The 25,484-nt window shown below is 51.3% G+C and overlaps 1 protein-coding gene across 1 annotated transcript in view; it reads left to right on the top strand.

Annotated features, from left to right (window-relative positions):
* The first annotated feature begins 797 nt into the window (after positions 1 to 797).
* The window catches only part of LOC114828239 (Putative vitellogenin receptor yl), a 35,125-nt gene continuing 10,438 nt past the window's right edge, over positions 798 to 25,484 (top strand). The window contains exon 1 of the mRNA XM_029111532.1: positions 798 to 879. Coding sequence (XP_028967365.1) covers positions 798 to 879 — 82 coding nt within the window. The remainder of the gene's footprint in view (positions 880 to 25,484) is intronic.

Below are 25,484 nucleotides of genomic sequence, written 5' to 3'. Positions count from 1 at the left end.
ATCGCCTTTCTTCAAGTAATGCATACACTGTCCGAATAGGTCTGGAATAGGAACAGCTCTGTCTAGGATCAGAGTATTATCGTTTCTCTAGACCCTTACCGGTCAGAATGATCGCTCAGACAACTTGAATCGAAGGAGCTCCCGCCGGCGAGTTCCGAAAGAAATCACTCACATTGCGCCTTCGGTTCCGTATACAGAGCACCGCTATCACAGAGATCACAATGATCGCGCCCACCATTCCCATGACTGCTTGTAGTGTAGTCTGTAGGAATCAGCAGAAGATATTGAGACACGATGAAAAGCCATTATGGCATACCTTCAGATATAAATATCTCCGAGAAAATGAGCAAATCCACTTACCTCCCTATCGTATTCCTCATGCTCGATGTTGGGAGTTTCATATGGAGGAGTATCTCCAACAGCAACGTCATAGTGTCTGTCTGAAGAGCGAAGATGTCTAGGTAATTATTATCTCTGAAATTCGATGAGAGGGAAATGGTGCGCGCATTGGCGGATCAGGATGAGCAGAGCTCGTTCCCCGCCATGGGAGACTTACGAATCGACATAGCTTTGCTGCTCCATGGTGCTGGCATCAGAGTTTATTCAGCGATGCTTCCCGTTTTCGGGCATCAACCTGGAGTTGCTAGTCGACGATAGTCAATCCGTTTCGCTATGGGGACAGCTCACTCTTCAGGATGAGCGCCTAGAGACGAAGGATTATCTTTGGGAGAAACATTCTCATATCTGGACTGCTGGAATATCTCTCAGAGGAATTGATTTCGATTCGGACTGTAGAAATGAGTCTGTCTATGCGAGAGGCCCCAGGCAGTCTAAAACATGGAGGAGTGCTACACATCAATCCTGAGCGAGCGTATTACAGTAAGTAAAGTCCAACTTGTTGCCTTGAGCTACTGTGGGATTTCGCCCGGTGAGCCTCGACGAGTATCCACATGAGGGGGAGATGAGCTCTACTCCACGTACTTATTGTCTGACGTACGGAGAGGACACCCACGCATAGGCACAAGAGCAATTCCATGTCACGATGCACGACTACCTTTCGACTTAGCGCTCTGGAAAACCCATTTGAGGGAGAGCGGAATGTTGACAAATTTATGACGCCTAAATGTAGACCATTGTCACGGACTCGTCACAGAGCAAATACTTCCCCGGACCCCTTTCAATCTGGCACAATTCACTCAGAAGATGAGTCCTTTGCAGCAACCATCGAAATTCTGACTCCTCTGGTACAGAATACCGCTCCTCACGCCTCGATCTAACGCTTTGTCTCAGCGAATTCCTATGACGGAGGAAAAATAGACATCGAACCTGGAAATTCCCCAACTTGGGAAGACGGACCTTCTCTGCATTAAAGAGGTGTTTCGGACTTCATCCTCGCGGTCAGTCCAAAAGGTCGCCGGTCGAGCCCTCCGTCTAATCCTGGCGTCATTCAATTTTCGGCTGACTCGGAATACTGCATATATATCAGAAGGCGGTTAGTTTCCGATATGAGGGCAGTCTCGAATGAAACGTCACGTCAATGGATTGTTTGTAGGGTAGAAGCAACCGGAGAGCGATCTCCGATAAGCGGTTACTCCCATAGGTCGGTATTCCAGCAAGCATCCGGTATGCTCTAGTGCAGAGTTAGACGGGGAGGTTCCGAGCGGTAAAAGATGCACGGGCATACCCTTCGATAAGAAAATCAATGTTAAGCATGACTTTGTCCATTCTTGCCTCCGAAACTGTCTTCTGTTTGCGTCTCTCATCAAACAATGATGGAGCAGATTTGATGAATGAAGGAGGGAATCCGCGCATACATTCACCGTATGGAGCAGAGGATCTTTCAGGTAGGGAGCTTTTGGAATCGCGATTCGCTACGGCAGGCGCTATGCGGAGCGAACTTTGTACGTGCTGCCGCGGTCGAAATTCCCATCCTCTGAGAAATCCTATCTTAGTGCTTACGATGGATTCTCGCAAAGTAGTTTCGGCATCACTCCGATCGATCGGAGTCCTGTAAGCTCCTCGCAAGTCGGGAGCGAGTTTCCCCGGAATCCTCGGAGTTCGCTCTCCCTGTTGATGAGCGCAAGAGATGACCAGGAAAAATCTTAGAATGGAATAATCTGTCCCGACGTCTCTCGTGTTGGACTCTCTTCGCTCACGAGCGGAATGTGGGTTCGCAGAGTTTAAAGAGCGAGACAAAGACGCCGTTGTCGAGTCCGAGCTACTCTTGAACGCCATTCATCCTTCAAACTGGCTAAACTAACATTGAGTAAATTTAAAAAGTGTGGAATGGTGCGGTCGTGTGGATCGGCTGATTGCGGAAAGATACTCACTCTACGCTGGGCGTCGCTGACAGCGAGCCTGCTGCATGTTACGTGGTGCATCAGCTCGGAACTAGGAAGGAGAAAAACAATATTTATATATATAGGAATTTACGATCACCGTTTGCTTGAGTTTCACGGCGCAAAGACGCTGAGTCTCATACTCCTCGACGGGAAGCGTTCGAGTTTTACGGCTGAAATTCGAAATAAAAAATCCCGACCATCTATTCCGCTTCTCTGTTCCGCTCGGTGAGAGACGATTAATAATGAGTTCCGCAAGATTGAGGCGCAGCCAGGCTCTCGAATTCCGTGCTTCTCTCCTTGGCCTTAACTCCTTGAGCCGATCCACATATCACAATGCGTTGGCGCTCGTACTTCGCAAAGAAGTCATTTCGAACATTTCACGGAGTAGATTCAGTATACCCTTCAACTCGCAATTGCTCGGGAGAGCTCTCCTTCCATCAAATTCGGATAGATGGCTCTTTTCCTCAGTTCCCTCAGAGATTCCCCCTGCAATCTACTCTCGGATGAGGATCGCCGGAGACTACCGTCGGTCACTGTCCGACCGGCGCGGCGCCCCTCTGGCCAGCGATGGACCTGCTGCGAAAAGGAAAACTGTGACACGCCGTTGTAATATTAGCTGGGAATGCAACTCCCCTTTGGAGGTGTGTCGACGCGGACGGAATGGACTTGTCCCGACTAGTGCTAATCATGGACAGTGCCGATATGGAAAACTGATCGAATGGGAGTTTTTTCCACAGAGGAGCTTTCTGACAGAGATCTCTTCCGCCACCGGATACTCTTCTCTCGCTATGGAGAGCTTGATGAAGCTCCGCTAAGTGGATTCCGGTGTCGAGATCGGGGCTCCTCCGACTCGGAGATCATTCGAACGGATCCGCTTTACCCTGCTTTTTCTCTGAGATTAATTAAAATCGCATGAATCATAGGAGAGAATTTGATTGGTTATGTTCTCCGATTGAGCGTGCGAGCGTGAGATGATATTGCTGTGTTTCGCTCAAAGCTCAATTTTCGTACCGATGTGACGACATGGGTGAATCCGTATCGAGCGGATGTCTGGTCACGGACGGCCGCATCCGACATCCAATCTCTGCCCGCGTCACGTTTCGTTGATCATTGAAATCAGCGCCAAAATCCTCTGCGGATTGTGCCAATGACGGTGATGTCGAACTCGCGTCGGATGCGTCCGGTTCCGTCATTTGGAAAGTCGTCGTATACTCGATCGAATTAAAAAGGCATCTGTCTTATTTAAGGGCTCAGCCGATTCTCCGTAGCAGGCGGAACTACGAAATCTGTCGGATGATCAGTCGTCAGATTTGCTCAGTGCAAAATTTCACTTTACAGCTTTCAATGACGGATCTTGATGGACCTGACGCATCCATGGACATAGAGTATCCTTTCGAGGCTCGGCTGGCATCCCGGATCGGAGAGAGAAATCCGCGAGAGTGCACTTCTCGCTGTGACGCCGAGCTTTTCGTCTGAGGGATCATATCGAAGAGTGAGGACCTCCGCGATCGCCAACGTTTCCCCATCGACAGTCATTTAGAACAACAAACACGACAATAGGAGAGAGGAAAGAAAAACAGCGACACACAATGTCCATGGACTTCGTACACGCATGGACATCCACAAGAGCTCCTCGAAGCTATAAGTGGCGCTCTCCGTGTTTTTACCCGTCATCCCGGAGATCCGCGACGAATGACTTGTGAACTCAGCTGACTGGGATCACGTTGATCAATGCCTTCACGAAAGACTTCCTAGCAACAAGTTGTTCAAGGTTGCACGCTACTCGAAAGCTTGGCTGCCTTCTGTACAAATTTTCGAAAAGGTTTCTCGAATACTGATTGCTACAGCCTCGCCTATTGAACTCTCGGGAGAATTCCAGGTGACTTCCGCCCGATTCTCTGCCGTAGACAACTGGAAGGTCCCGATGTTCGAGCTGCAAGAATGCTTACGCGATGCGACTAAAGAGAAGAGCCCCTCTGCCGATTGAAGGAGCAAGGAAATCTCCGATCATACGGGATAATTCGATCGTCATACGCAATCATATTTTTCTCGCTCGACGGGAATTTCCAGAATGTTCCTTGGTGGGCGTCCGAGGCCGGATGGATCGCCTTCTATTCGATTCCTGAATATTCCTCTTGCTCGATTGGGGCTCCGAGCGATCGATATCTAATGGCGCTTGTTGGAGCGAAGTCCAAACTCGTTAGATCCATGGGTGAGACTTCAAGGAATTCTCGGACGCTCGTGGCCTATGAAGACTCCGGCGGCTGTTCTCACAATGATATATGAAGATCGACTCGAGAATAACGTGGGATATGGTGTCATTTACATATATGTCGTTCGGGGCATCAGCGCAAACGTCTGAGTAGCAGGGAACGTTCATGTTCACAAGGAGGGATCCAAGGCATAAGCGAGGCGTCGAAACGAAGCCCCCGAGAAATCCAGCGCAAGCACTGCGAAGATCCGAAGAAGTATGACTGACGTTAGCTACAAATGCCTCACGGAGCTGACTTTCAATCGTCGAAACTCGAGGCGGAGGGGGGGACGCTTCTTGTCGCGAAGTCCAGCTCACCGGTTCCGCGCGTACCTCCTTCCGAGGGAGTTTCCCCCGCGGAACCGTTCTACCGGCTCACGAAGTCTTAGAGCCGGCCTGGAAGGCTCTATGGTAGAAGCCTCGAGAGGATTGGAACATGAGCTCCCGGGTGAAGGGAGACGAATCGGCCTCGCCGAAGAGACGGGGCCGCGCCTAAAGTTGACATCCCCCTCCCACTGTCATGTGACATCTGATCGTTCATACGTGGTTTGCTTGAGATGACTTGGAGCTCTGAGCCTCAAGTGTCTTCTCAATCAGATCAGCTCGTACGTCGTTCCTGCCCCCTCTCGGAGAGTTACTCGCGCGGTATATTCGCAAATTACTGTAGTTTTCCGTATGTACTTATCGATCGAGCCCGCGAGGACCTAGTTCTGTTATGGAGAATGGAAAAGTCTATCACCCGTTCAAGCCGGGTACCGATTCCTGTGGATCCTCATGAGTCACGTTACACGTTTCGATTGACAGGATATGTGACGAGCTAATACGATCCTCTGCGATGCGCGCATTCATCCTTCACCTGCTTGGGATCCGATGAAGCATAGGCACGTAGTCTCTGTGACGAACATGAGCCCATGATCCGCAAACTCAAACGCGGCCGTAGATTGATATCGCGTTCGTAAGACAGCATCTTCATCGGCTGCGTCATGCGAGGACGTGATGTAAATTCCGTAGATTCGTCCTGCCCCTTCTCGACGTGGATGAATTTTATTCCGACGATACTCAAAGCGGTCGAATCTCGGTGAAAAATCCGAAATCCGACGAATCGATGCCGTTGACAGCATTCAGAGGTTAAACAATGATATGACAACGACGACAACGCCGGCGGCAGCGGCGGCAACAATCCCGGTGATGTGTAACACGTTGGTGAAGCAGTCGCTGATGATGGTGTTGATGATGATCATCACTACTAAAGCAGCACTTTCCCGTTGTTCTGTACCCCTCTCCGTCCGTCGACCGACCAAGACGCCCCCTGCCGTCAACGGCGAAATTCAGCCCTGTTCTGGAGCAGCAGCAGCAGCAGCAGCCGGAGGAGGAAGACAGACTCACAACATTGACGTCGTCTCGCTGCTTGTCGAAACTTCAAATAGTTCGTACCTGTGTTCATTGCGATCGAGCGGGTGAACACCTACCTCCTCAGGTAAAAAATCGTGAACGATACGAGGGGAGAACTGACCGAAGTCTCTCTTAGAATCGCCAGCAATTGTGCTCTTGTGTTTGCTGCCGGGCTCGGATTCTTCCTCTGTCGCATATTCGATGAAATTTCTGGAGGGACGCAGGTGACAGTGATCAGCGGATTCCTTCATTACCGGATTGATTTAGTGACTGACCGGCGAAAGAACTGAGTGACCGACCGAACGACCGACGGGTCGATCAGGCAACCGACCGGCCGGTTCGGGTTCCGGTGTTGGGACGTGTCTCCGACCCACCGACTCGGACAGCTTTCGGAGGAGGCTCACCTGGAAGGTGCACCCGGCACTGTCCGGTGTTTTCTCCATTATCAGTGTCCAGTGCGAGTGAGCGCGGTGTGAGCGCGAGCTCTCTGTGAATCGAGGAACGCTTCTCCCAATAAAGGCGATGCGTACAAGCTAACATCAATAGCGTACCGAATCGCGGAGTTTTGTGAAAGTGGGCCTGGAGGCCTCCGTCGCAAAATGGATACGACGACTCGGCGGCTCTCGCTGCTGGTCTTTGTTTTGCTGGCCCTCTGCGTACCTTCGATACCCTCGGTAGAGATCGGTAAGTACCTCCAGTGATTTTTTGTTTTTTCCCTCCGCGGCGCAACTTCACGTGTGCCGTCGAGAGAACGCCAGCATTGCTGCGGCTGCTGCTGCCGCGACTACCTGTTGAACTGTCTTCACCGATGGAACCATCGGCTGATGATGATCCGACCGACACGCGTTCGGCCGTCGACGACGAGCCCGCTGGATTCTCGCCTCTGACAGAGCAGTCGGGCTTATTTTCTCAAGGCTGAGATCTCCGGTCCGGACCCTCGGAAATTCGTATTCCAAGTTTCATGTATCCGTGTATTCGATCGGCTGTTGTTGGAGCTACGTCCACTGCCAACCGGTTCAGGGGAGGGTCCGTCGGCACGGCCGCAGACATCCGTCGAGTCAATGTCCACGTTCAACAACTCGGAACACCCGAAATCAAGAACATTTACGTCGATTGACGAGAAAGGGGTTTCCCTGAGGTCCGTCGAAGACTCCCGTAGAAGACTCCCGTCAAATTCGGAAATTCGCCGATAGATTGCCGTAAATTCTGAGTTTGAGAGCTCTAATATCCTCCTCGGTGTTCCAAACCGGGTCTTGCCTCCGGGGGGGCACACGTGAAACGCTCTGGAACGTAAAGAGGAGCGTTCGATGCCACTGGCTTGTCGACTTTGGCGCGGAGAATTCCACGTTCCGATCGACGTGACAATGTCGCGGCGTCGAAGGGTTACTGCTGTTCGAAGAAGTGTCCATCAGAGTGTTACTTGTGTGCTGATGCTGTCGTCGTAAATGTTGTTCCTGACTCTGTTGTTGTTGTTGCTGTTGTTTTGGGCACACGAGGTGCCTCTTAGCAGGAAAGCACCCCTCGAAACCAAAACAAACAGGTGGCTGCAACGAGTGCTAGACAAGCAGGCAGGCATGCAGGCAGGCAGGTAGGCTGGCGGTACGTCAGTCCGATCGAACGGCCGAGCGAGCAAGCGACCGGCCGACCAAGTGAATGGTTGGTTGGTTTCTTGGCGGCGCATTTACGATGGGTCGACCGATTCGCGAATGACTAGCTCTGCGATCGGATCTTTGACGAAGGCTGTTCGGTTCCGTGTGCGGTGCTTTTTCCGAAAGCTGCATAGCGACAAGCCGTCGATGATTGCGCATCTGATCCTCAATCGCATGTCGGATCTACAATTAAACGCGATGAGCTAAGAGCATGGACTGGACGGAGACTGGAAACGGACGTCTGGCGAGGGAGCTCGTTCTCGGAACCTTCGGGAACAGTGGTCCGTGGAGTTGTTTCTCCGGAATCGATCGAAGTCATCCTGGCGTTTACGGGATGCACCGAAGATCTATGCCCGATCGAGCATCTCCCCAAGTTTCCTTCCCCCCCCCTTCGCCCCAGAACGCTACCCGGACATGTTGACACTTCCGCGTGGAGCGGAAGTTTTTGACGGTCATCTGGAATCAGGGAAAGCCCGGGACTAGTAAGTCTTTCTGGAGGAGAAGCCTTTCCTCGTGGGCACTGAATTCGAGTCCATTGGATTTTTGTCTTATCTGAGACATATGCATGACATTTAGGATCATTGGCATAATCGTCTCTGTAAGAATCTATCCACGACGCGAAGGTGGGAGAACTGGGTCGCTGAGTCGGTGACTGCGGATGCCACTCTTGAAACTACGACCGGTGCATGAGTTCGTTTCTGTTCTTCTGACACTTGGCAAGCTTCCAGCGGAATTTCTTTTGTGACATCATCACACCCGCAGTAGAGGCCTGGATCTGGTCGATTCCGAATACTAAGCTGCATCCGAGCTGGGAACCGACAGGAAAAAACAACAAAGATTTCCGAGTCGATTGTTCCGCGTCCAATGAATTCTCAGTGTTTCCGAGCGTTCCGGGTTCGTGCCTTGTCAAGGTCAAGCCGTTTCGAGACTGAAATTCCCCAATCGGGTAATGTTGTCTTCAAGTTTCTCGTTTCAAACGTCGGTGCGGCGTGACCATTAATCGGCATTTACACGGACTCTGAGAATTCGACTCGTAATTCGACACTTTTCGATGTGAACTTGTTGTTGTCCGTCTGGTCACGAGTCACGATCGGCGAAGAATGTTGAACAAATGTCAAGGGGAATAGTGAATGAGCGTCAGAGTCAGCCGATGAAGAGTGAGCAAGGAGAGAGAAGAAAAATTAGAGCAGTCCACGAACAATCCCCGATGCAACGAATCAGATTGCTCGTCAACATGCTGCCGTCCACGACGACTGCTTTCGGAGCTCCCTTCCATCGCATTCCGTCGTATTTCCCGATCACCAAACACACGCCAAAGATCAAGCAACAAATTAACCGACTAGCCGGGCGAGGGACGGCATTCTGTCCACCTCGAATGACGGCGCGTACACGTCGCATTATTTCTGAAGGGACTTCCGAGCGACGACGGCAGCGGTGCTCGCGGTTGTCTCGGGGATCCAGCCGGAATCCGAGCGGCGGAAAGAAGAAAAAACGTTGAAGTTCCCGCCTGGTAGCTCCGCGGCAGCTTGTATGTAGGTGACGACCTCGTCGAAAGCTACGCATCGCTGAGGCTATGACGACTACGGTGGCAGCGACGAAGTCTACCACGAAAGTCTGAAACTAGACGACGGCTACCACGCCGGAGTCGGGGCGGATCTGCCGAAGAGGGATCCGATCGTCGGGATCAGGCTCCTGTAGAATGAATAAGGGAGCTCAAAGATCCGATGGATTCTTTCTCTCACTTTCTGTCCCCTTTCTCCCACTCCGAGGGAAACTCCTAGTGCTCCGGCCGTCAGGGGAACTGACCCCAAGCATTCGACGAAGGGAGGAACCGAGGAGAATCGCCGGCAGAGTCACGACCGGCGGGGAATTCCGCTTGATGGTCGCCGTGACGGAGAGTCGAGTGCTCCATGCATGGATCGAGATCGCATAATTCTCATGAACTGAGAAAACAATGCCATGAGTAATTGCCGCTGGCGATTCGGGTTTCATGAGCTGCGCAGAGCGATTCCCGGAGAACACGATGCTTGAGTGTCATTTCTGTCATCCGAGTGCTAAGAGATGATGATTGACGCGTTCTGGCATTAAACGGTGAATCTCTCGGTGGAGGCTCATCGAGAGCCGAAGATTCTGGAATACTGACGCGAAGGGATGGGATATCAGCTGGAATTCCATTATCCCACAATCGAGGTGCGTCGGAACGCAAGGAAATGAAGTCTGTCATAATGGAAGGGGCGAGGTCCGGTAACGCGGGCGGGCTCGGAATTCGAAGGATATGCGCTCTGGAAAACGATAACAGCTGCTTTGCTCGGTGCGCCCCGGATGGATTTGGACGGGGTCTAATACACTGAAGATTTTTTCCCGAACGCTCAAAATTCTCGCGGATCACGACCGTAGAATTCTGAATCGTCATACGAGCAAGTCGGATTCCTCCACATTCGCCGATTTCTGCGGCTCGTCCGCATGTCGTGCGGCTCGAACTGTCGTTTATACTTTCGTCGTTAGTGTTTTTCCGCTGAGCAGGCGGTACCTGCGTTAGTCGCGATCGGCGTCGTCGACATCGTTCAGGAAGTTAGTTCTTCGATTTATATTTTCGCTGCATTGAAAACCAAACTTCAACGTTCGGGCTATCTTCTCGGCTCGCGAATTTTCGCTGGCAAGTGTCCCGTCTATCAGACGAATCGTTAGCCATGTCATGGGGAATTGCCGATGGGACCAGGAATTTCAAATTCGCTGTGATCCTTTACTTTCCGGCTTGGGAGGCTCTCGTCCCCACGAAAGTCTTCCCCCTATCTGGTATGGAATCGACCTCTCCTTTGACACGTCTGTATTTTTCTTCTATGGAAATCTCGCGCCAGATCAGTATATCTGGACTCGGACAGTGATGTAGGCAGGAGGAAGCGATGTTCCAAGCTTGTACACACATCTATCGGAAACTCATTGGTACTCGAACGATGGACTCACACATAGAAGAAGTGAGTGAGATCTTTCTCACCATCGGCGAGTCGCAGATGATCGCGTTTCACGTTTCGTTCTGTAGGATCGGATCTCAGTAGCGGATCCCTGTGCTTGAGTAGCAGCTTCCTTTTTAGTAGAGACAGCCAGCGAGCGAGTAAGCAAGCAAGCAAGCAAGCGAGCCAGCCAGACAGCCGGCCCTTCGCGGCAAGCCGGTAAGCCGGCGAGTGAGCGGACGGCCACACAAAGATTACATTCGCATTTACACGGGGACATTGAGAACCGCGTCCCGTCTTGTCGTCAGCAGTGTGTCATCAAAGCTCTCATTCTTTCCCTCGGAGCGCTACTCGTCAGAGGGACGAACGAGAGCATTGCTGAGAACCGCCTGGAGCCTCGATCCTTCAGTCTCAGAATGTGAGGGAGACCCTCCCGGCGGAATCATCCGGTAATTCAAAATATAATTGAAATATAATAAAATACAGAAAAAAAATACAAAATATAATTTGTTTCTGAATTTTTTATCGGGGAGTTCCTCAATCCCGGAACTCGACGAGTGTATGCTCATTGAATCGCTGTGTATTTATGGTCTCTCAGCGATCAAAGTGCTCAGAGTGAGTAGGGGATTCCGTCGCGAGGACGGTTTTTTCCGAATCGATGCCAATAGGATGAGAGAGATACCGTGGTGTCGGACCTCCTACTACGACACGATCCAGATAGTGGGCAGACCTTAACAATACTCTCTTCATGACTGTGTCCGATCCTCGTCGGAATCGGGGCCTCGCTGTAGCACGTACCCGTTTCTGCTACGGAAAAGTCGTGAGCAGATTCGCGAGAGGAGCAGCTTCCCTCCCTGCGGCAGGTTTAAGAGGGGAATCGATACATTTCTCTTTTGAACACTCTCTCCTCAGAGTTGGGAAGTTGGGGAGGGTCGCCGCATCAGAATTCGTTCATCCCCAGTTTGTCCGAACGTACCGAAAACCGGGAATCGCTCCGAAGCCCATTCGGGAAATAGTGCTTTCGGTGGCGAATGTTTATCAAGATTTTGCCTCGCCAGCCCGGTGACAATCTGCCCGGCAGTGGTTTTCGGAGAAAACAAATTGAAACTCAGGGTTGGAGCTAGAACTAGCGAGATCGGTTGACTGCATAGATTGGCGGAATTGTCCGAAGATGGGAAGAGCCCTGAAGATTTTCCCCGTTTCCACGATACCTTCACGATTCTTTACGCATACGGCATACGACAGCTGGTTCACTAGAAATTATTCGAAGGAGCCAAGACAAGCTCTAATGTATGCCCCCTGACAAACAAGAAGTGAATTCCCTCGATCTCCCGAGTTTGAGATCGTCAGGTGGAAAATCGAAAGTGAATTAAAGTCTTCCGGGCGGCGCGTTTTTTTCATTCCAATACACGTTCACGGAATCTCCCGAGCGCCCGACTCCGTCCGGAGCCACCGCAACGGATAGAGCGAGTGAATATCGTCGATTGCTCTCCTGGTCCGGCAAAGAATGGAATTCATCGAGAGATCCATGAAACATGAATCCAAGGTGATCTCCTAATTCCATTCGGATGGTCCAACCAAATGAACGAACTCACTTCTCCCTCCTTATGGACCAAAAGAGACTTCCCGCTTGTTCTCGTTCCTGTGATCAGTTGAAATTTCTAAAGGTCATCATTGTGGAGACAAGGATTTCAGGCGACGGTACTCTCATCTTATCGGCACGGCTTAAGATTTGTGAAATTGCGCATGTATCAGATGTTTTCAATGGTTCTCTATCGGGAGGATGCGAATGGAATCTCAACGGATCCGACAATCGCGGCGTTTTTCGTCCGTTATCGATGGTAACACTCGAGCTGATGAAGCTCCTCGAGTCGAAGGGGCTCCATCATAAATCCGAATTGTGTTGTTGCACGAATGGTCAGAGAGAGCGAACGAGAGCGCCACAGCGGCAGCCGCGGCGAGAAAAGATTCATTCTCCGACGATTAGCTAACAGAACGCGGCCTCCAGACCCAGCAGCAGCACCATCGGCAACAAGAACAATACCGTACGGTCTCCGTCCACAGGCCCGGAAATCATGATCGAAACCTCGATCACCCGCGAATGCCCGGACGCTTTTCATTTCCCATAGGGAGAATTTCTCAACGCGGATTTAGCGCTCGGCGAAATTCGCGGTTCCGTCGACGCTCCACTTCGGTGAGGGATAAAGAGAATTCTATGTGAGTCGCTACAGTATTTCGACTGAGCTTTCCTTCACGGCATTCTACCTGATTCACTTGTTTCTGGGCGCAAGGGGTCATTGTAGGCGTGGTTGGTCTGTCGTTCTGAAACGTCGCTCGCATCAAGCCTCGGTTACGATGCCGTCGTCTGCGGAACCGAGCGAGCGGAGACGAATAATTCTTCCCAATGCTATTCGTTGTATTAGTGTTGAGTCGCGTCGACGATCCTCTGACCCTTTCCCTTTGGTCTGTTCGTCTGTTCCATTTCCTCCTGGAAACATGAATTTCACCGATTGTGAAAAAATAATTCTTGACGATTCACTCACAGAATCGCATTCTGAGACTGAACAATGATCCCGTCCGCCGAGAGGATTACAAATGCGAAAATGTCGATTCCCGAGGGGAAATAATCGAAATAATCGATTTATGATTTGATTGTTATCGAGATCCAATCGGAAGCTCAGCCGGAGGAATTATTATAGTCCTTCTCATCATGCGATGGGGCGCATTCAAGCCTCGGGTTCCAGCCTCTGGTTCTGGAAGCCTGTCCACCTTTCCGAGTCTTTGTCGACGGGTGAGGAGGCGATTTTCCGTTTGCTTTCGATGAGAGGACTTCTGGCAGGCTGAAAGTAGACTGAAACCTGGTCAAACAACTAGATCGAAGCGTCGCCGCGAAGCATGATGTTGCGTGATTTTCTTACCCTGTCACGATCCAACCCCAGTCTATCGGGAATGACGGAGCCTTCTTCGGCAAGGTTTGGACTGACAGCAGCGTCAGGAGAACAGCGTTCGCAGCTCGATTCCAGCCTAAGCGAGAGGAGAAGCCGCGCAAATGCAATAGTCAAAATCAGAATTATTGCTGAACCTCGAATTCGACGTCTCCGAGGTGGATACCCTGTCACAAAGGAACCACTCTGTGTCAAGCGACCGCGATCATGCGAGTTTCCGAGATTATCTTCCCGTATTTCCCGCTACCAGCTGAGTAGTGGAATGCGAGCTAAAGCGGCCATCTCGAATTGCACATGAGGACAACGTGTCTCTGCTTCGGCGTTTTTCCAGACACCGGAAGTCGCTTTCAATCGGAATACAATGGGAGCCGATGTAGCTGCCCGCAGTCTGGGAGACTCTCTCCTTCCAGGTCTCTCGTGATGATTTTTCATTCAAGACCGCGCGGTACAACAAACCACTATCATTTACGCGTTGCGATCGCGACCGCTTCGAGATAACTCGGGTTGCACGTCACGTATAGACTCAAAGCTCACACAACCCGTCCGGAGATTCATGGAATACTCGAAGCGTCTTCGAACAAACTCCCAATTGATATTCCGATTCGTATTGAGAATTCTCATGTGCATGTACTTCTGTACGACCGATCCGTTGCTCGGATGGCTCCGGTACATCGGAAAAGGGATAAATGAATATGCACCTCTGCCTTCCCATCGACGCGTTCCTCAGGGCGTGTGTGACAGTCTAGGTGTGTGCTTGCTTGCGTGTGTGATTGTGTATGGACAGATTGAAAGACACGACGAGCAAGCCAGTCAGCCAGCAGGGAGACAGCAGAGATGAAGCGAACAAGCTACCCGCAAACAAACAGAAAGGCCCGACTATGGCAGTAGGTCAAGCCACGATGAGGACTCCGTCGTCAGCTCGTTGTTGTTGTCTTCAGCAATAGAGGAAAGCGGGTGGGAACTAAAGATCGATCCATCGATTGATCGGTGCATGGCTGTAGGATCGATACAACGGGCGATCCGGCGCGGCGCCGTCGTCGTGGCTAGATAATAGACTCACGGACAAAAAACATTTCGCCGGAAAAATACAGCGTAAGTCGGCCACGGTCCGGAACATTGAAGCTCTCACTCACTCAGAAAAACGAGGAAACGAAATAATAATTGAAGTGGCGATTCAATCGATGAGAACAAAAGGGAAATTCGACAACGATGATGCCGCGAAGACGGTCGTCTTGCTTCGGATACTGACTCTATCTCGACTTTCCGTTGGGACGTGTTTATTATTTGTGACTTTATATTGCGGAAGCTCCACGAGTCATTGTTCCGTTTTATCGATCATCATGAATTCTCTCCTTCGACACAATCAGAAATATGACCGGCGGCGCAGCGCCTCCGTGGAATCTTCCGTGCTATCTTCCGAGATATGGGCTGGAGGAGAAAGATGCAGCAAAATCTCTGCCTCTTGGTGTCACCCGAGGAGGGAAATCTTCGCGGATGATTTACGACCCGATCGATCTCCTAAAATTTCTGATTCGAAACTACCTCTGAAGAATTTCCTGGGGAAGCCGAGATGCGAGCCTCGTTGGAGAGATTTTATCCACGCAATATATCGGCTCGTAACTCCTTTCCTCCAACTACCGATCTGAATCGGAATTGAATCACCTGCTCGGTCGCTCGCCGCTTGACCATTGATAGTTGGGGCATGTGACAATCGATGATTTTCCCTCCGCGTCCGAAAAGCTCCCTCGGACGATAGATGCTCGTCTGAGCAAAGCTGTTGATTCCCTCGAAGCCTCTGCTGTTCTCCCCACCGGATTTCCCACCCAGCTATCGGATGCGCGCATTTACGCGCGAACTCTCTGTCGTGGACGATTAGTGACGATTCATCAATCATCGATTCTTTACGAGCCCTTCACTTTGAGACATTCGGCTCCACCGCTCCGTTCCATCGTAGATCGAATTACCTTCACCCTCCTTTCCGAATTCGATACTTGAATGGGCATTGAATTCATGGATTCCTCAATTCATGAGTCCGAGATCTTCTCCTCCTCACTCATAAAATGATTTCTATAATTTATTCCGTTTTCCGGCGCCCCTCGTCGTCTGCTCCGCCACTTTTCCGGCTGGATCGCCCATTCATTCTTAGCCAAATTTGACGAATCGATCACAAGCTTAATTCTTCATCAGAAACGATGGTGGTCTCACTAGCGAAGTCCCCGCGGGAATCCTCCATCCGGGAATCGATGAATTGGTCGCAAACGTGTCAATCTGCCCTGAGCACCGAACACCTAAACGACGACACGTGAACCATAGCCGAGGAAAACCACGAGCGTGGAGCCCCGAGCAGGCATGGGAAATCATCTGTTTCGCTCATTCGCTTTTCTCTATAGAATTTTTCAGAGGGTATTTCGACGAGCGATGCGTAAGGCAGTTTCCAAATTGTGATCGCGTCACTCGCCCTGCCGCTCACCTTTTTCTTTCCGACAGCGCACAATGGCAGATTTGGCAGACCGCTCTTTTGGGCGACCAGCACGCCAAGCGGCCTCAATGGCCGGCCGGCCAGCCAGTCCATCCGTTCAAAAATCAGCCCGATTTATTCCGGGTCAGACCTGGTCTGACCACAGCCGACTTTGTCGCCAACGTTGCCTGGCCCGATGAATTCACTGCCACTGCATACTGCGCGGAGGCTGCACCGTTCTTCCTCAAAGTCCACTCGTCCATAGTTGTTCTCCTCTCGGGAAGAGGAGGCCGAAGTCCTTGCCGCAGAGCTCTATGTCTGTCCCGTAGCGGGACGCGGGACTCCTCGGTTCCAGTTCTACGATCAAGCCGCCGAGCAAGACTCGATTGAAACAACTGTTCCTATTGGGATATCCTCCAGCTTTATGCGCCGTACGGCCGCGACGCAAAATCGATAGAAATCCCCTTCCGTGCGAGCTCGGAAGCGTGAACACCAGTTGGAAGACTTTCATAGACAACATGATCCGACTAACGAGCTCTTTCGACAATACGAACCATCTTCGTTCCTTTTGGATCCGTCTCGATGGGAATAGATTCTTCCTGACAGTGAGGGCCTGACTGACTGAGTTATGTGAATCGTGAGCCCTGATCAACGGCGAGAAGAACAAAGCCCCCTTAATAGAATATTCACTATTGATTTATTTTGCGATCGCTTATCCCGCCCGTCATGGATGGATAACAACAGGATGGGCGCGATATGCGATCAGCCGAGTCGTCGCGCTGAGGCCACGGGCAACGTTCACCCGATTCGGCGGTCGACGGACGGAGTTCATTTCTGGGGTCCGCCTCGGGGAGCAATACGCTGGGACTTGAGCTCAAGAGCGAAACCGACGCGCGCAGAAGGATACGGCCCGGCTCGTGCGGCATCTGAGCTTGAGTTATTCTTCCGCTGCTGAATGGTTATTGAAATGAGCAAACACAGAACAAGGTATTAAGTTGTTCGAGCCTCTGACACCTTGTTCCACGCTGTGTCGTAATTGACAACTAATTTGCTCACAGACCCGTTCTGGGCAGACTCTCGGGGTGTCCCATACGAAGCCGCTATCCCTGATCCAGATCTCTGGGTATTTAAATTAGCGGACTTGTTCTTATATACGTGTCCTCTCATTTCACGCTCGAGTGACTGGCGCATAATTGGTGGTCGTTCCGGTGGCTTTCCCTTCCGCTGTCTTCGACGTGGAATACGTTCAGTAGATCCCGTGACCTCCGACGGAGTTTCGCTTCCCCGTGTCATATATGTATATGGACGTCATGGTTTCCCCCTCCCTTTGACCCTACGTTCTCCGCCTGGGGTCGCCTCCCAGGATCCTGGTGATCGCGATTCGAAATTGATCAGGAAGTGCACAGAAGATGCCTTCAGCGACTCTCGAGCGCCCCGATACCTCACTCTCTCGTTCGACCGGGGCTTATATTGAGTACCATTGTCCAGACTGTTAGAAAATACATATATTGGGAACCATCGACGATCGAGCGTGAAGACACCTTCCGGGTGTCGTCGTCGAATACGATCATGGGATGGTTGCATTGTGCAATGCCCGATAGACAAGACGGGATTATTCCGAGCTTCGAGTTGGTAAAGTCTGAAGACTTGTTCTCCCTGGAGTCCTTGGTCCTATGACCCATTTAGTCTCCGTGTGACGACCCGCATGCACGTATGCGTCTGAGGGATTCTTCTACGACTACATTCTCAATGGTCGAATTCGGCTTCACAGCTATCGACGCCGCGACACAAACATTTGTAAGAGCGGAAAACGTTTCCAAAACCTTAATGGCGAAATGTTGTCTGTGTTTCCATCATCTTCCGTCAGTTTCTTCGCCGTGACATCGGGATTCCTCAGTAGCTGTCGCGCTGTTTCTGTCAAGGAACAGGGAAATCAGCAGATCGAGCTCCGACCGCTGGGGCTCGTGCTCCGAGAGAAGATGAGCAGTATCGACCGGCAGTATTGTATGATTCGCAAACGAGTCCCCGGCAGTTTTGGGTGCTCATGATCATCCATGACTTCTCCGTAGGTAATAATCCGATGCATTTTATTATTATCACGAGGAAATCAACGCTTTCGAAGAAAGTGAGCCGTAAACTATGATCAGCCGCCATCCATCACCTTTGAGGTCACAATCAACATTACAGGATGGTCAGGTTTCAAAAATAGCCACCCGGTTCCGCGCAACTATCGGAGGAGGCTGCTCTACGAGAAGCTTCCCGCGTTGCAAGAGTTTTTCCCTCGACTTCCTGGTGACGAGCGAGGAATACGAATCGAGTGAGAAGGAACGGCCGCGAATGTCCATGGTTTTTGCACCTGATATAGTCCCGCGCTCAGATACTCTCCCCACGGATGGCTTCAAGTCGCGGTTTCGACCCTGAACCGATAGGTATCCGGGTTTGTCGTATGTCGGCCTGTTTATAGAATCCGTCGGAATCCCACCGCCATAGATCTCGATATAATCTCTGGGTATCTGCTGCTAGAGTCGTGGCCACGGTGAGGACCTTTTCGTCGATCGGTCATTGAACCCGCGCGCCAAGATTCAAATTCATGAACGTCAAGCGGAGACGTGTGCATCTTTTTTTCTGTTGCATCAAGCCAGCTGCCGTCCGTCTGCCATTTAGCCAAGCAGGCAGGCAGGCAGCCCACCGACCAAGCAGCGAGTCGACCGGTAGCTCCGGCTTGTTGTTGCCATCGTGGCGGGGAAGCGTTTTGTAGATTCTGTTCCAGTTTCCATCGCTACACAAGTCCTCGGACGAGAGGCCGCGACGGAGAAACCCCGAAGTATTCCTCCATCCGAGACGATTTTTCAGTATGAGTAAACCTCACGGAATCCAGATCTCGCTCGACTTCATGCCTGAAAGTGTTTGAGGGTTCCCTTTGAGATGCTCCATCGTCGAAAATCTCGCGGTCGCTCCGAGAGGAACGCCGAGCTTCTTAGGACGGTCTCCGACGAGCCGACCTCGGAATCCGATCCTTGGTAATTTCGAGGAACTCCGTCGCGCATGGATCTCGTGGGCAAATCGAAGATTGAATGGGTATGACGTCGGGTGATTTTCGAACAAAACCGACCAGAGCTCTTGCTGATGGAGACTTGTCGTCGAAAACGAGCATTCCGTTCAAACAAACGACCGAGCTCTATATGAATAATAATAGGTCGGAAGGAAGTTCATTGTCTATCTCCCACCACTGTCAGTCGGTCGGTCGGTCTGTCGCCGACTGACCGGTTGAGCAAATCGTCTGTCGACCGACCGGCCTTGCACAGCGAGCCACCCGAAGAGTCTGCCACTTGTCTCTAGCGGAGAATCGAGAGACATTTCGGATTTCTTTCCCCATTTTCCTTCCCTGATCGGCTACGTACCCACTCCTCTGCTTGCAGATGAGCTCGGCGGGCGGTTGGCTCACCGCTAAAACAGCTAAGCGACCGGCAACTGAAGATGCTTCTCTCATTCTCTTGTCGTATTGCTTGGTATCGCGTTTCACCGAGTCGGCACCAATACGCTATACGATTTGAAGCGAGCGTCTCCCGACTATAAACAGAGCCGCTCGTTGGCTGCGAGAGCTTTCACGGGCGGAATCCTCTTCCCCGTCAATGATGGGTGATCCAGAGCGCTCATTAGCGAGACTCCACCGAGGCACGAGCTCGACTGTGGTTTCTGTCAGTCTTGAAATTCTGGATTGACCATTCGCCGACATGTTGACGTAACATTACGCTCGCCCTTGATGAACGACATGCTGTCTGTGTCGAATTTTGATGTTGTTTTTCCAGCCGGTGGTCTGCCATTGAAGTCGAATGAGTCGTCATCCACTTCGTTCTCTTTTCTTCGAACGGACATTCTCGAGTCGCGCTTTCCTTTTCAAGATATCCCCGTTCATAGACCTGGCGGAAGAGAGGCTATTGGAATATAGTTCCCCTACGGGCTGATATGCTCGCACGTTATGGCGGACGAGAATGTCGAATTCCGGCAACGACAGCCGGAGAATGAGTACCTGGCGGTACGCGTGATAGTTGAGACTCTGGATGAATATTGTCATTGAGTCGGCATTCGCGCTTGCCGAACATCATCTACGTATAATACGTCATGGGATTGGAGTAGAAAGATATATCTAAAACAGTAATTATCAGGCGTCCAGCTTCTAACTACTATCGTAGGAGCACAACGCGCACCGAGACGACACGATTCTGACGAGGAGAGATAAAGAAGAACAGCTCGGCAGCGCTTGCTGGCGAGAAATTCAAATTCAGTCTAGCACGCTGACGGGTCAAAGGTCACACAGATTTCGGTCACCGTATCGACCGAATGTGGGTGAAAGATTTAATATTTATCGCGGGGGTGAGTTTCTGTGAGAATGAAGGATACTGTACGTAATTATCGGCGTGAACGATACTCCACGGGATTTCGCAACGGCATCGAGGCCATTGTGGAGGCTGTAGGTTTTTTTCCTGGGCGAGGGATCTCCGCCCGGGAGGGAGACGTCTTGTCTCATGGCTGTGGAGAATGGGTCTGATCAAGAAATCAAGTCCAGCACCGTCCTCGTATCATATGGCGTACCAGGTGAAATATCGCTGTATGATGACAGATATCGTCCTGTCTGCAATCGGTGGATACTGTGGTTTCCGGGAAGGATTTTCAATTTTTTCTCGCGGCGACTAAGTTGAGCGTCGGAAGCAGCTGCCATCCGGCCGCGGAATCCTAAGTGTTTGCAATTGTCGATGGCTGGGAGATCCGTTTGGCAGCGAAGGAGTCGTGCTGAAAGATTGTGAAAACCATCATCAACTTGATGTGATGTTCTGCTATCTGTTGTCGTGTTTGGTCATGGGTTGTTCTCGAATTCTCAGACAAACGGCCGCACACACAGGTATACGCAGGCCCTAACAGACAAAATCACTTCGAACCGAGAGGCGAACTTTGCCCTCGACGACCCGCTAAGCGGAACAGGCGCAAATCGGAAAACCGAATGAAAAACCGAGGAAGTGCCAGTCGTGAACACTATTCTACACGTGCGAGGACACTGCGGTGAATAATTAAGTGATCGAGGGCGAACCAATGATAATATTGAGACCTGGCGATGATTGAGCTAGTCAAGAGTGTTTCAGCGAACCACGCGAGATCCTGGCTCCGATTCATGAATTTATGTCTCTCTCAAAAATTGAGCAAGCGTCGAAATATAGTTGTATACATTTTTCTAACCCCTATATGGTGCCGGTCGCTCTCGCGAATTCTGCGCGGAATGTGGCCCCGCGTAATTTTCTCTTTTCCCAGCTTCCTAGTGACTTTTCTCATCATTCTGATGCGTTTCTGAATCACCAGTTGTCCAGAGAGGCTGCAAATGTGGTCGCCCAGTGAATTCTCCTCAGATACAGCGAACTCTCCATTCAGCGCGTGAACGAAAACTGATTCGATGGAGAGGTCTCTCAAGTTGAGGAGACCCGGTTGGAGCGAGTCTCTCTCGAGGGACATCCCCTCCGAGGACCATCAGAGGCTCTCCTTGCATTTCCGAAGACGAGTGATCGCTGCTCTCTCGGACTCCAGGAGACGCTCGGAGTCCGGGATCCCATGCTTGGAAAAAGGGCATGGGAGACTCGCTAACGCACTCATGGGAGACCCGTGTTGAAACCTGCAAACCGGACAAGCTGTAGGCGTATCAAGTGGCGAAAAAACGCCGTGAAGTGTTGTGACTTCATTGGATATGCGACATGATGATGCCAGCTCCCTCAAAAGCCGTTGAATGACCAACGTGCCGCTACAATGTAGCCTGCACCCTGCAGGGGAACAGTTAGGAACGTGACTGCGTAAGTTGCGTGACTGACTGAGTGACTAGCCGACCGACCGAGTAGGTGGTGGGTTAGACAGACAGCCAGTCAGACGGTCGGTCAGACTTTTGAGACGCTTTCTCGGTTACGTCTATCCGAAACCGCTTGGTTGATGACGCGGGTTCGGTCAGTCAAGGGATGCTCTGTCGGCTCGCGCCCAGAGCTGAAACATATGCTGGCTGTAGGGTAGAAAGATCTCCCGTTATAGTAAGCATGAGCCTTCGGATCGCAAAAAGCTTCTTGATGGAATCAGAGAATCGGCCTTTTATCTGGAATTACTCTTTCTCCTTCGTCGATTGCTCCATTGTGATTCGGAAAATCCCTCCGCCGGATGGAGCGCGTTCCGACACCGTACACTGCAGCTCCTGGGGAGAAGGCTTCCCTTATTTTTTTCCGTTGACGGCGAAACGTTGGAAACATTGGAGGATCGGATTATAACGATCTCGCTTCGTATGCGAGGCCTGTTCGCTCGGTCGGCCACGAGAAAGAATTCCCGCCGGACCCGTGAATTCTTGTCAAAAAGCCGGATTGGTTCACCGGGAACCCTCTTCCATGTAGCCGAGTCCGGCAGTGACCGGGCCGGGTCCGGAACTTTTTGCTTTCACGATTATGTGGCACCGCACAATCACTGTGTTCCCGGTTCCCGGGCCTCCATCGCACGAGAGCGTGGAGAACGAGGTCTTCTTGAGGGAAACTAGAATAGGTGGAAAACGTCATGCCTTGCTTTGAAGTTGTGTTCGTGTTTCTCATGAGTCATGACGAGACAAGAAAGCAGGAGCCGAGCACAACAACAAAAAATGTTAGCGCGAACGTCAACAACAGCCATATAGCATACGGAATTTCATCGAGTCAACTTGATCAGTCACTTTGTCATTGAGGAACCGTCGAGCTGTCAGTCGAGTCGTCGTTTTTGCCTTTCCAAGCGTCCGCGCGCCGATCCGGCTGCCTGTGGGTCATCGCGTGTCTCGAACGATTTCACTATGGAATCAGAGAATCGTAATTATGGACGGACGAGTGAAACGCGCTCAACAATGGGTTCCAGACATAGGTACATGAACATGCGGTCGCACTGACCGTGTCTGACCTGTCGTCGCTCACCTAATCTGCGCCTACGGGAAGCTTGAATCGCCTTTGATCGGCGAACAAGATGAATTATGAGCATGGACCCATCCAATGGCAGGCTTTCAGAATCGGAGGAGTCGCTCGACGGGGAAATTCGCGAAATGCTCTTCCAAGAACAAAGTAGTTACCTAATTGAAGAGACAAAATTGAAGGTAGCGAGTCGAGACTTATTAATTCCATCGAATTTCTGCGAACCCCCCGACCACGAAGTGTGCCGGTCTGACGCGCTCCGTCATGAACTCTGTATTGTGAACTCTATACGTCTGCTCAGGAGCGGTCTCCGGGCGTCTGAGAGAGTATCGCATCCGTACTTGACCATAAATGTACAATTCGAGATGACACCAACATCGACAAAAGCAACGTCGACGGCTCTGAAAGCAAAGCGAAGAGTTCCACAGTCAATGACCCCCTCCATTGTTGTGATGGACAGGCGTGTGTTCCACCGAACGGATAATTCTCATTGCTTCTCTTCGTTGTCGCCTTCATCCGTACGCCGAGGATAATCCTCGATAATATTCGGACAACAATTGTCAACTCGAGTAGTATCTATGAATAGGACCGGCACTCGATCATATCATCATCCGTCATCGATGTCATCGGAGGAATCGGACGCCTCCGATCTCGGAGCGTAGAGAGACTGCTCGATGCCGCGTTCCATGCTTGGAGTGAGAGCAGATTCTTCGTTGACATGGATGAATCGTCTCTCCGATTAGGTGGCTGTTCGTAGGTCCCGTCGTGGTGACGTTTCGCCGATAATACGGAACTTTCTCCTCATTCCTGAGCCCCAATGAGAATAGATCAGCATCGAATTGAAAAAGCTCGAGGAATCTCATGGGACAAAAATAATTAGGTAGAGAAGGGAGGACTGGACGGGGAACGAAACTTGTCCCGAATCAGAGAAGCGCGACAACATCATCACGGAAAAAACTTGTTCCGAGCAGGCATCCGAGCCGGCGGTTCGGGCAGCGGGGACAGACTGAAAGCGGCAAGCGAGCAGGAAGGTAGACGGGAATCGAAGGAGGCAATAGGCAAGTAGCGAGCAAGCGAGTCATTCAGTCAGTCAGTCGGTTAGACCGACAGAAAGAAGTGCAGAAATGCTGCTGCTGCAGCAGCTGTCGTCGTCATCGTCGTCGAGGATCTCGCCGACGGTTGGCGGGCTTGCTAGCGGACTGACCCATTTCGGAATAATTCTTCTCCTCTTCTGCGACGACCGATGCCGCAGTCGCCGATTACTTCCTGCGTCACAGACAGACGGACAGATGGACGGCCCATACGAGAGACCGATAGACCGCCAGGTACTGTCAATGAGTCGGCTACGCAGGGGCAATCGGGACATTTTGTTTCGGATCGCTCCGCTCTCTGATACATATATGTACATATATCCCTGGAAGGGAAGTTCTGGGATTTGAAACCTCTTGTCCACCTGGTAACAAACTTCCTCACCATGATCGATCTGATGATTTTTGGGACCCGTCATAGACATAGATCGGCACGACCCGCCGGAACTTTATTCAGAGGCGTGGACTTCGATGGGGAAGAATCCATTGAATCGCACGAAAGTTCTTTTCTACCACCGAGCCAGGTGGATGAGATTACATGCCAATATGTTCCCGGGCACTCGGGTCACCCCTGAGTCCCACCGGCTGCACTCGCATCCATCTTGCAGTTCATTGCGCTCTTGTTTCTGTTGTCGGAGTGCTCGATGGATTCGAGAATGGGCTCCATGATCTCCCCGGAGATCCCGAGTGAAGACGAGGGTTAGAACACATCCCGTTTATTCGATCTATCGGGTTATTCAGTATGCCGTCGGAACGTTTCGGTCGCTCATTCCCAGGGCATGACAACGAATTCTCCGGCCACGGAATATTCGCCGAGAAGATGGGTGGGGGGTTAGCGCGTCTGGCACCTCGAATTTACCGTGTCGTTATGGTACGCAGTCTCCGTAATGGAGCTCGAGCGGTAGATGGCCTGGCTAGAATCCTGCTGGCGACAGGAAATGCACTCGCCGGCCTTGATCCCGCCTGGCTCTGCGTTGTGGGATCTGTTGTCGGAGCATCGCTCCCTTCATGATATCCGAGAGTCTGGGACTAGGATTCCCGGACTGATGGTCACCGAAATCTTCTGGTCCCGGTGCCCTCCGAGAAGGAGGCGATACTCGGCGATAAATCGGAATGGAAGACGAAGGGTTCATCAAGTCGACCGTTCTTCGTCGATTTTGTCTTCGTCGTTCAACGCTCGCATTTCTTCCCTGTTCTGTTCCGCTACCGACCGGACCAATCTTCCGAAGCTCGAACTATAGCAATAATCGTCATCATGATCAAGACGAACGCTGGCTCCCCTTTTCCCTCGGCTCCATCCGCTATAACTGTCATCCGGGCTCGGACCCGTGGCCACAGTGAGCGAAAACCGAAACCGTCGACATTCGAACGAGCCGTCCGAAAAAACGCTTACCCTAGACTAATGATGATCTGGTCTCCTCGGGTCTTCGAACGATTATCAAGTTTCGATTCAATGGAGAT

The sequence above is a fragment of the Galendromus occidentalis genome, unplaced genomic scaffold (genome assembly GCF_000255335.2).
Source record: "Galendromus occidentalis unplaced genomic scaffold, Mocc_1.1 scf7180000077448, whole genome shotgun sequence".
Lineage (NCBI taxonomy): Eukaryota > Metazoa > Arthropoda > Arachnida > Mesostigmata > Phytoseiidae > Galendromus > Galendromus occidentalis.
Note: the sequence above shows the minus strand (reverse complement) of the source record. Positions and strands in the feature narration are given on the sequence as shown.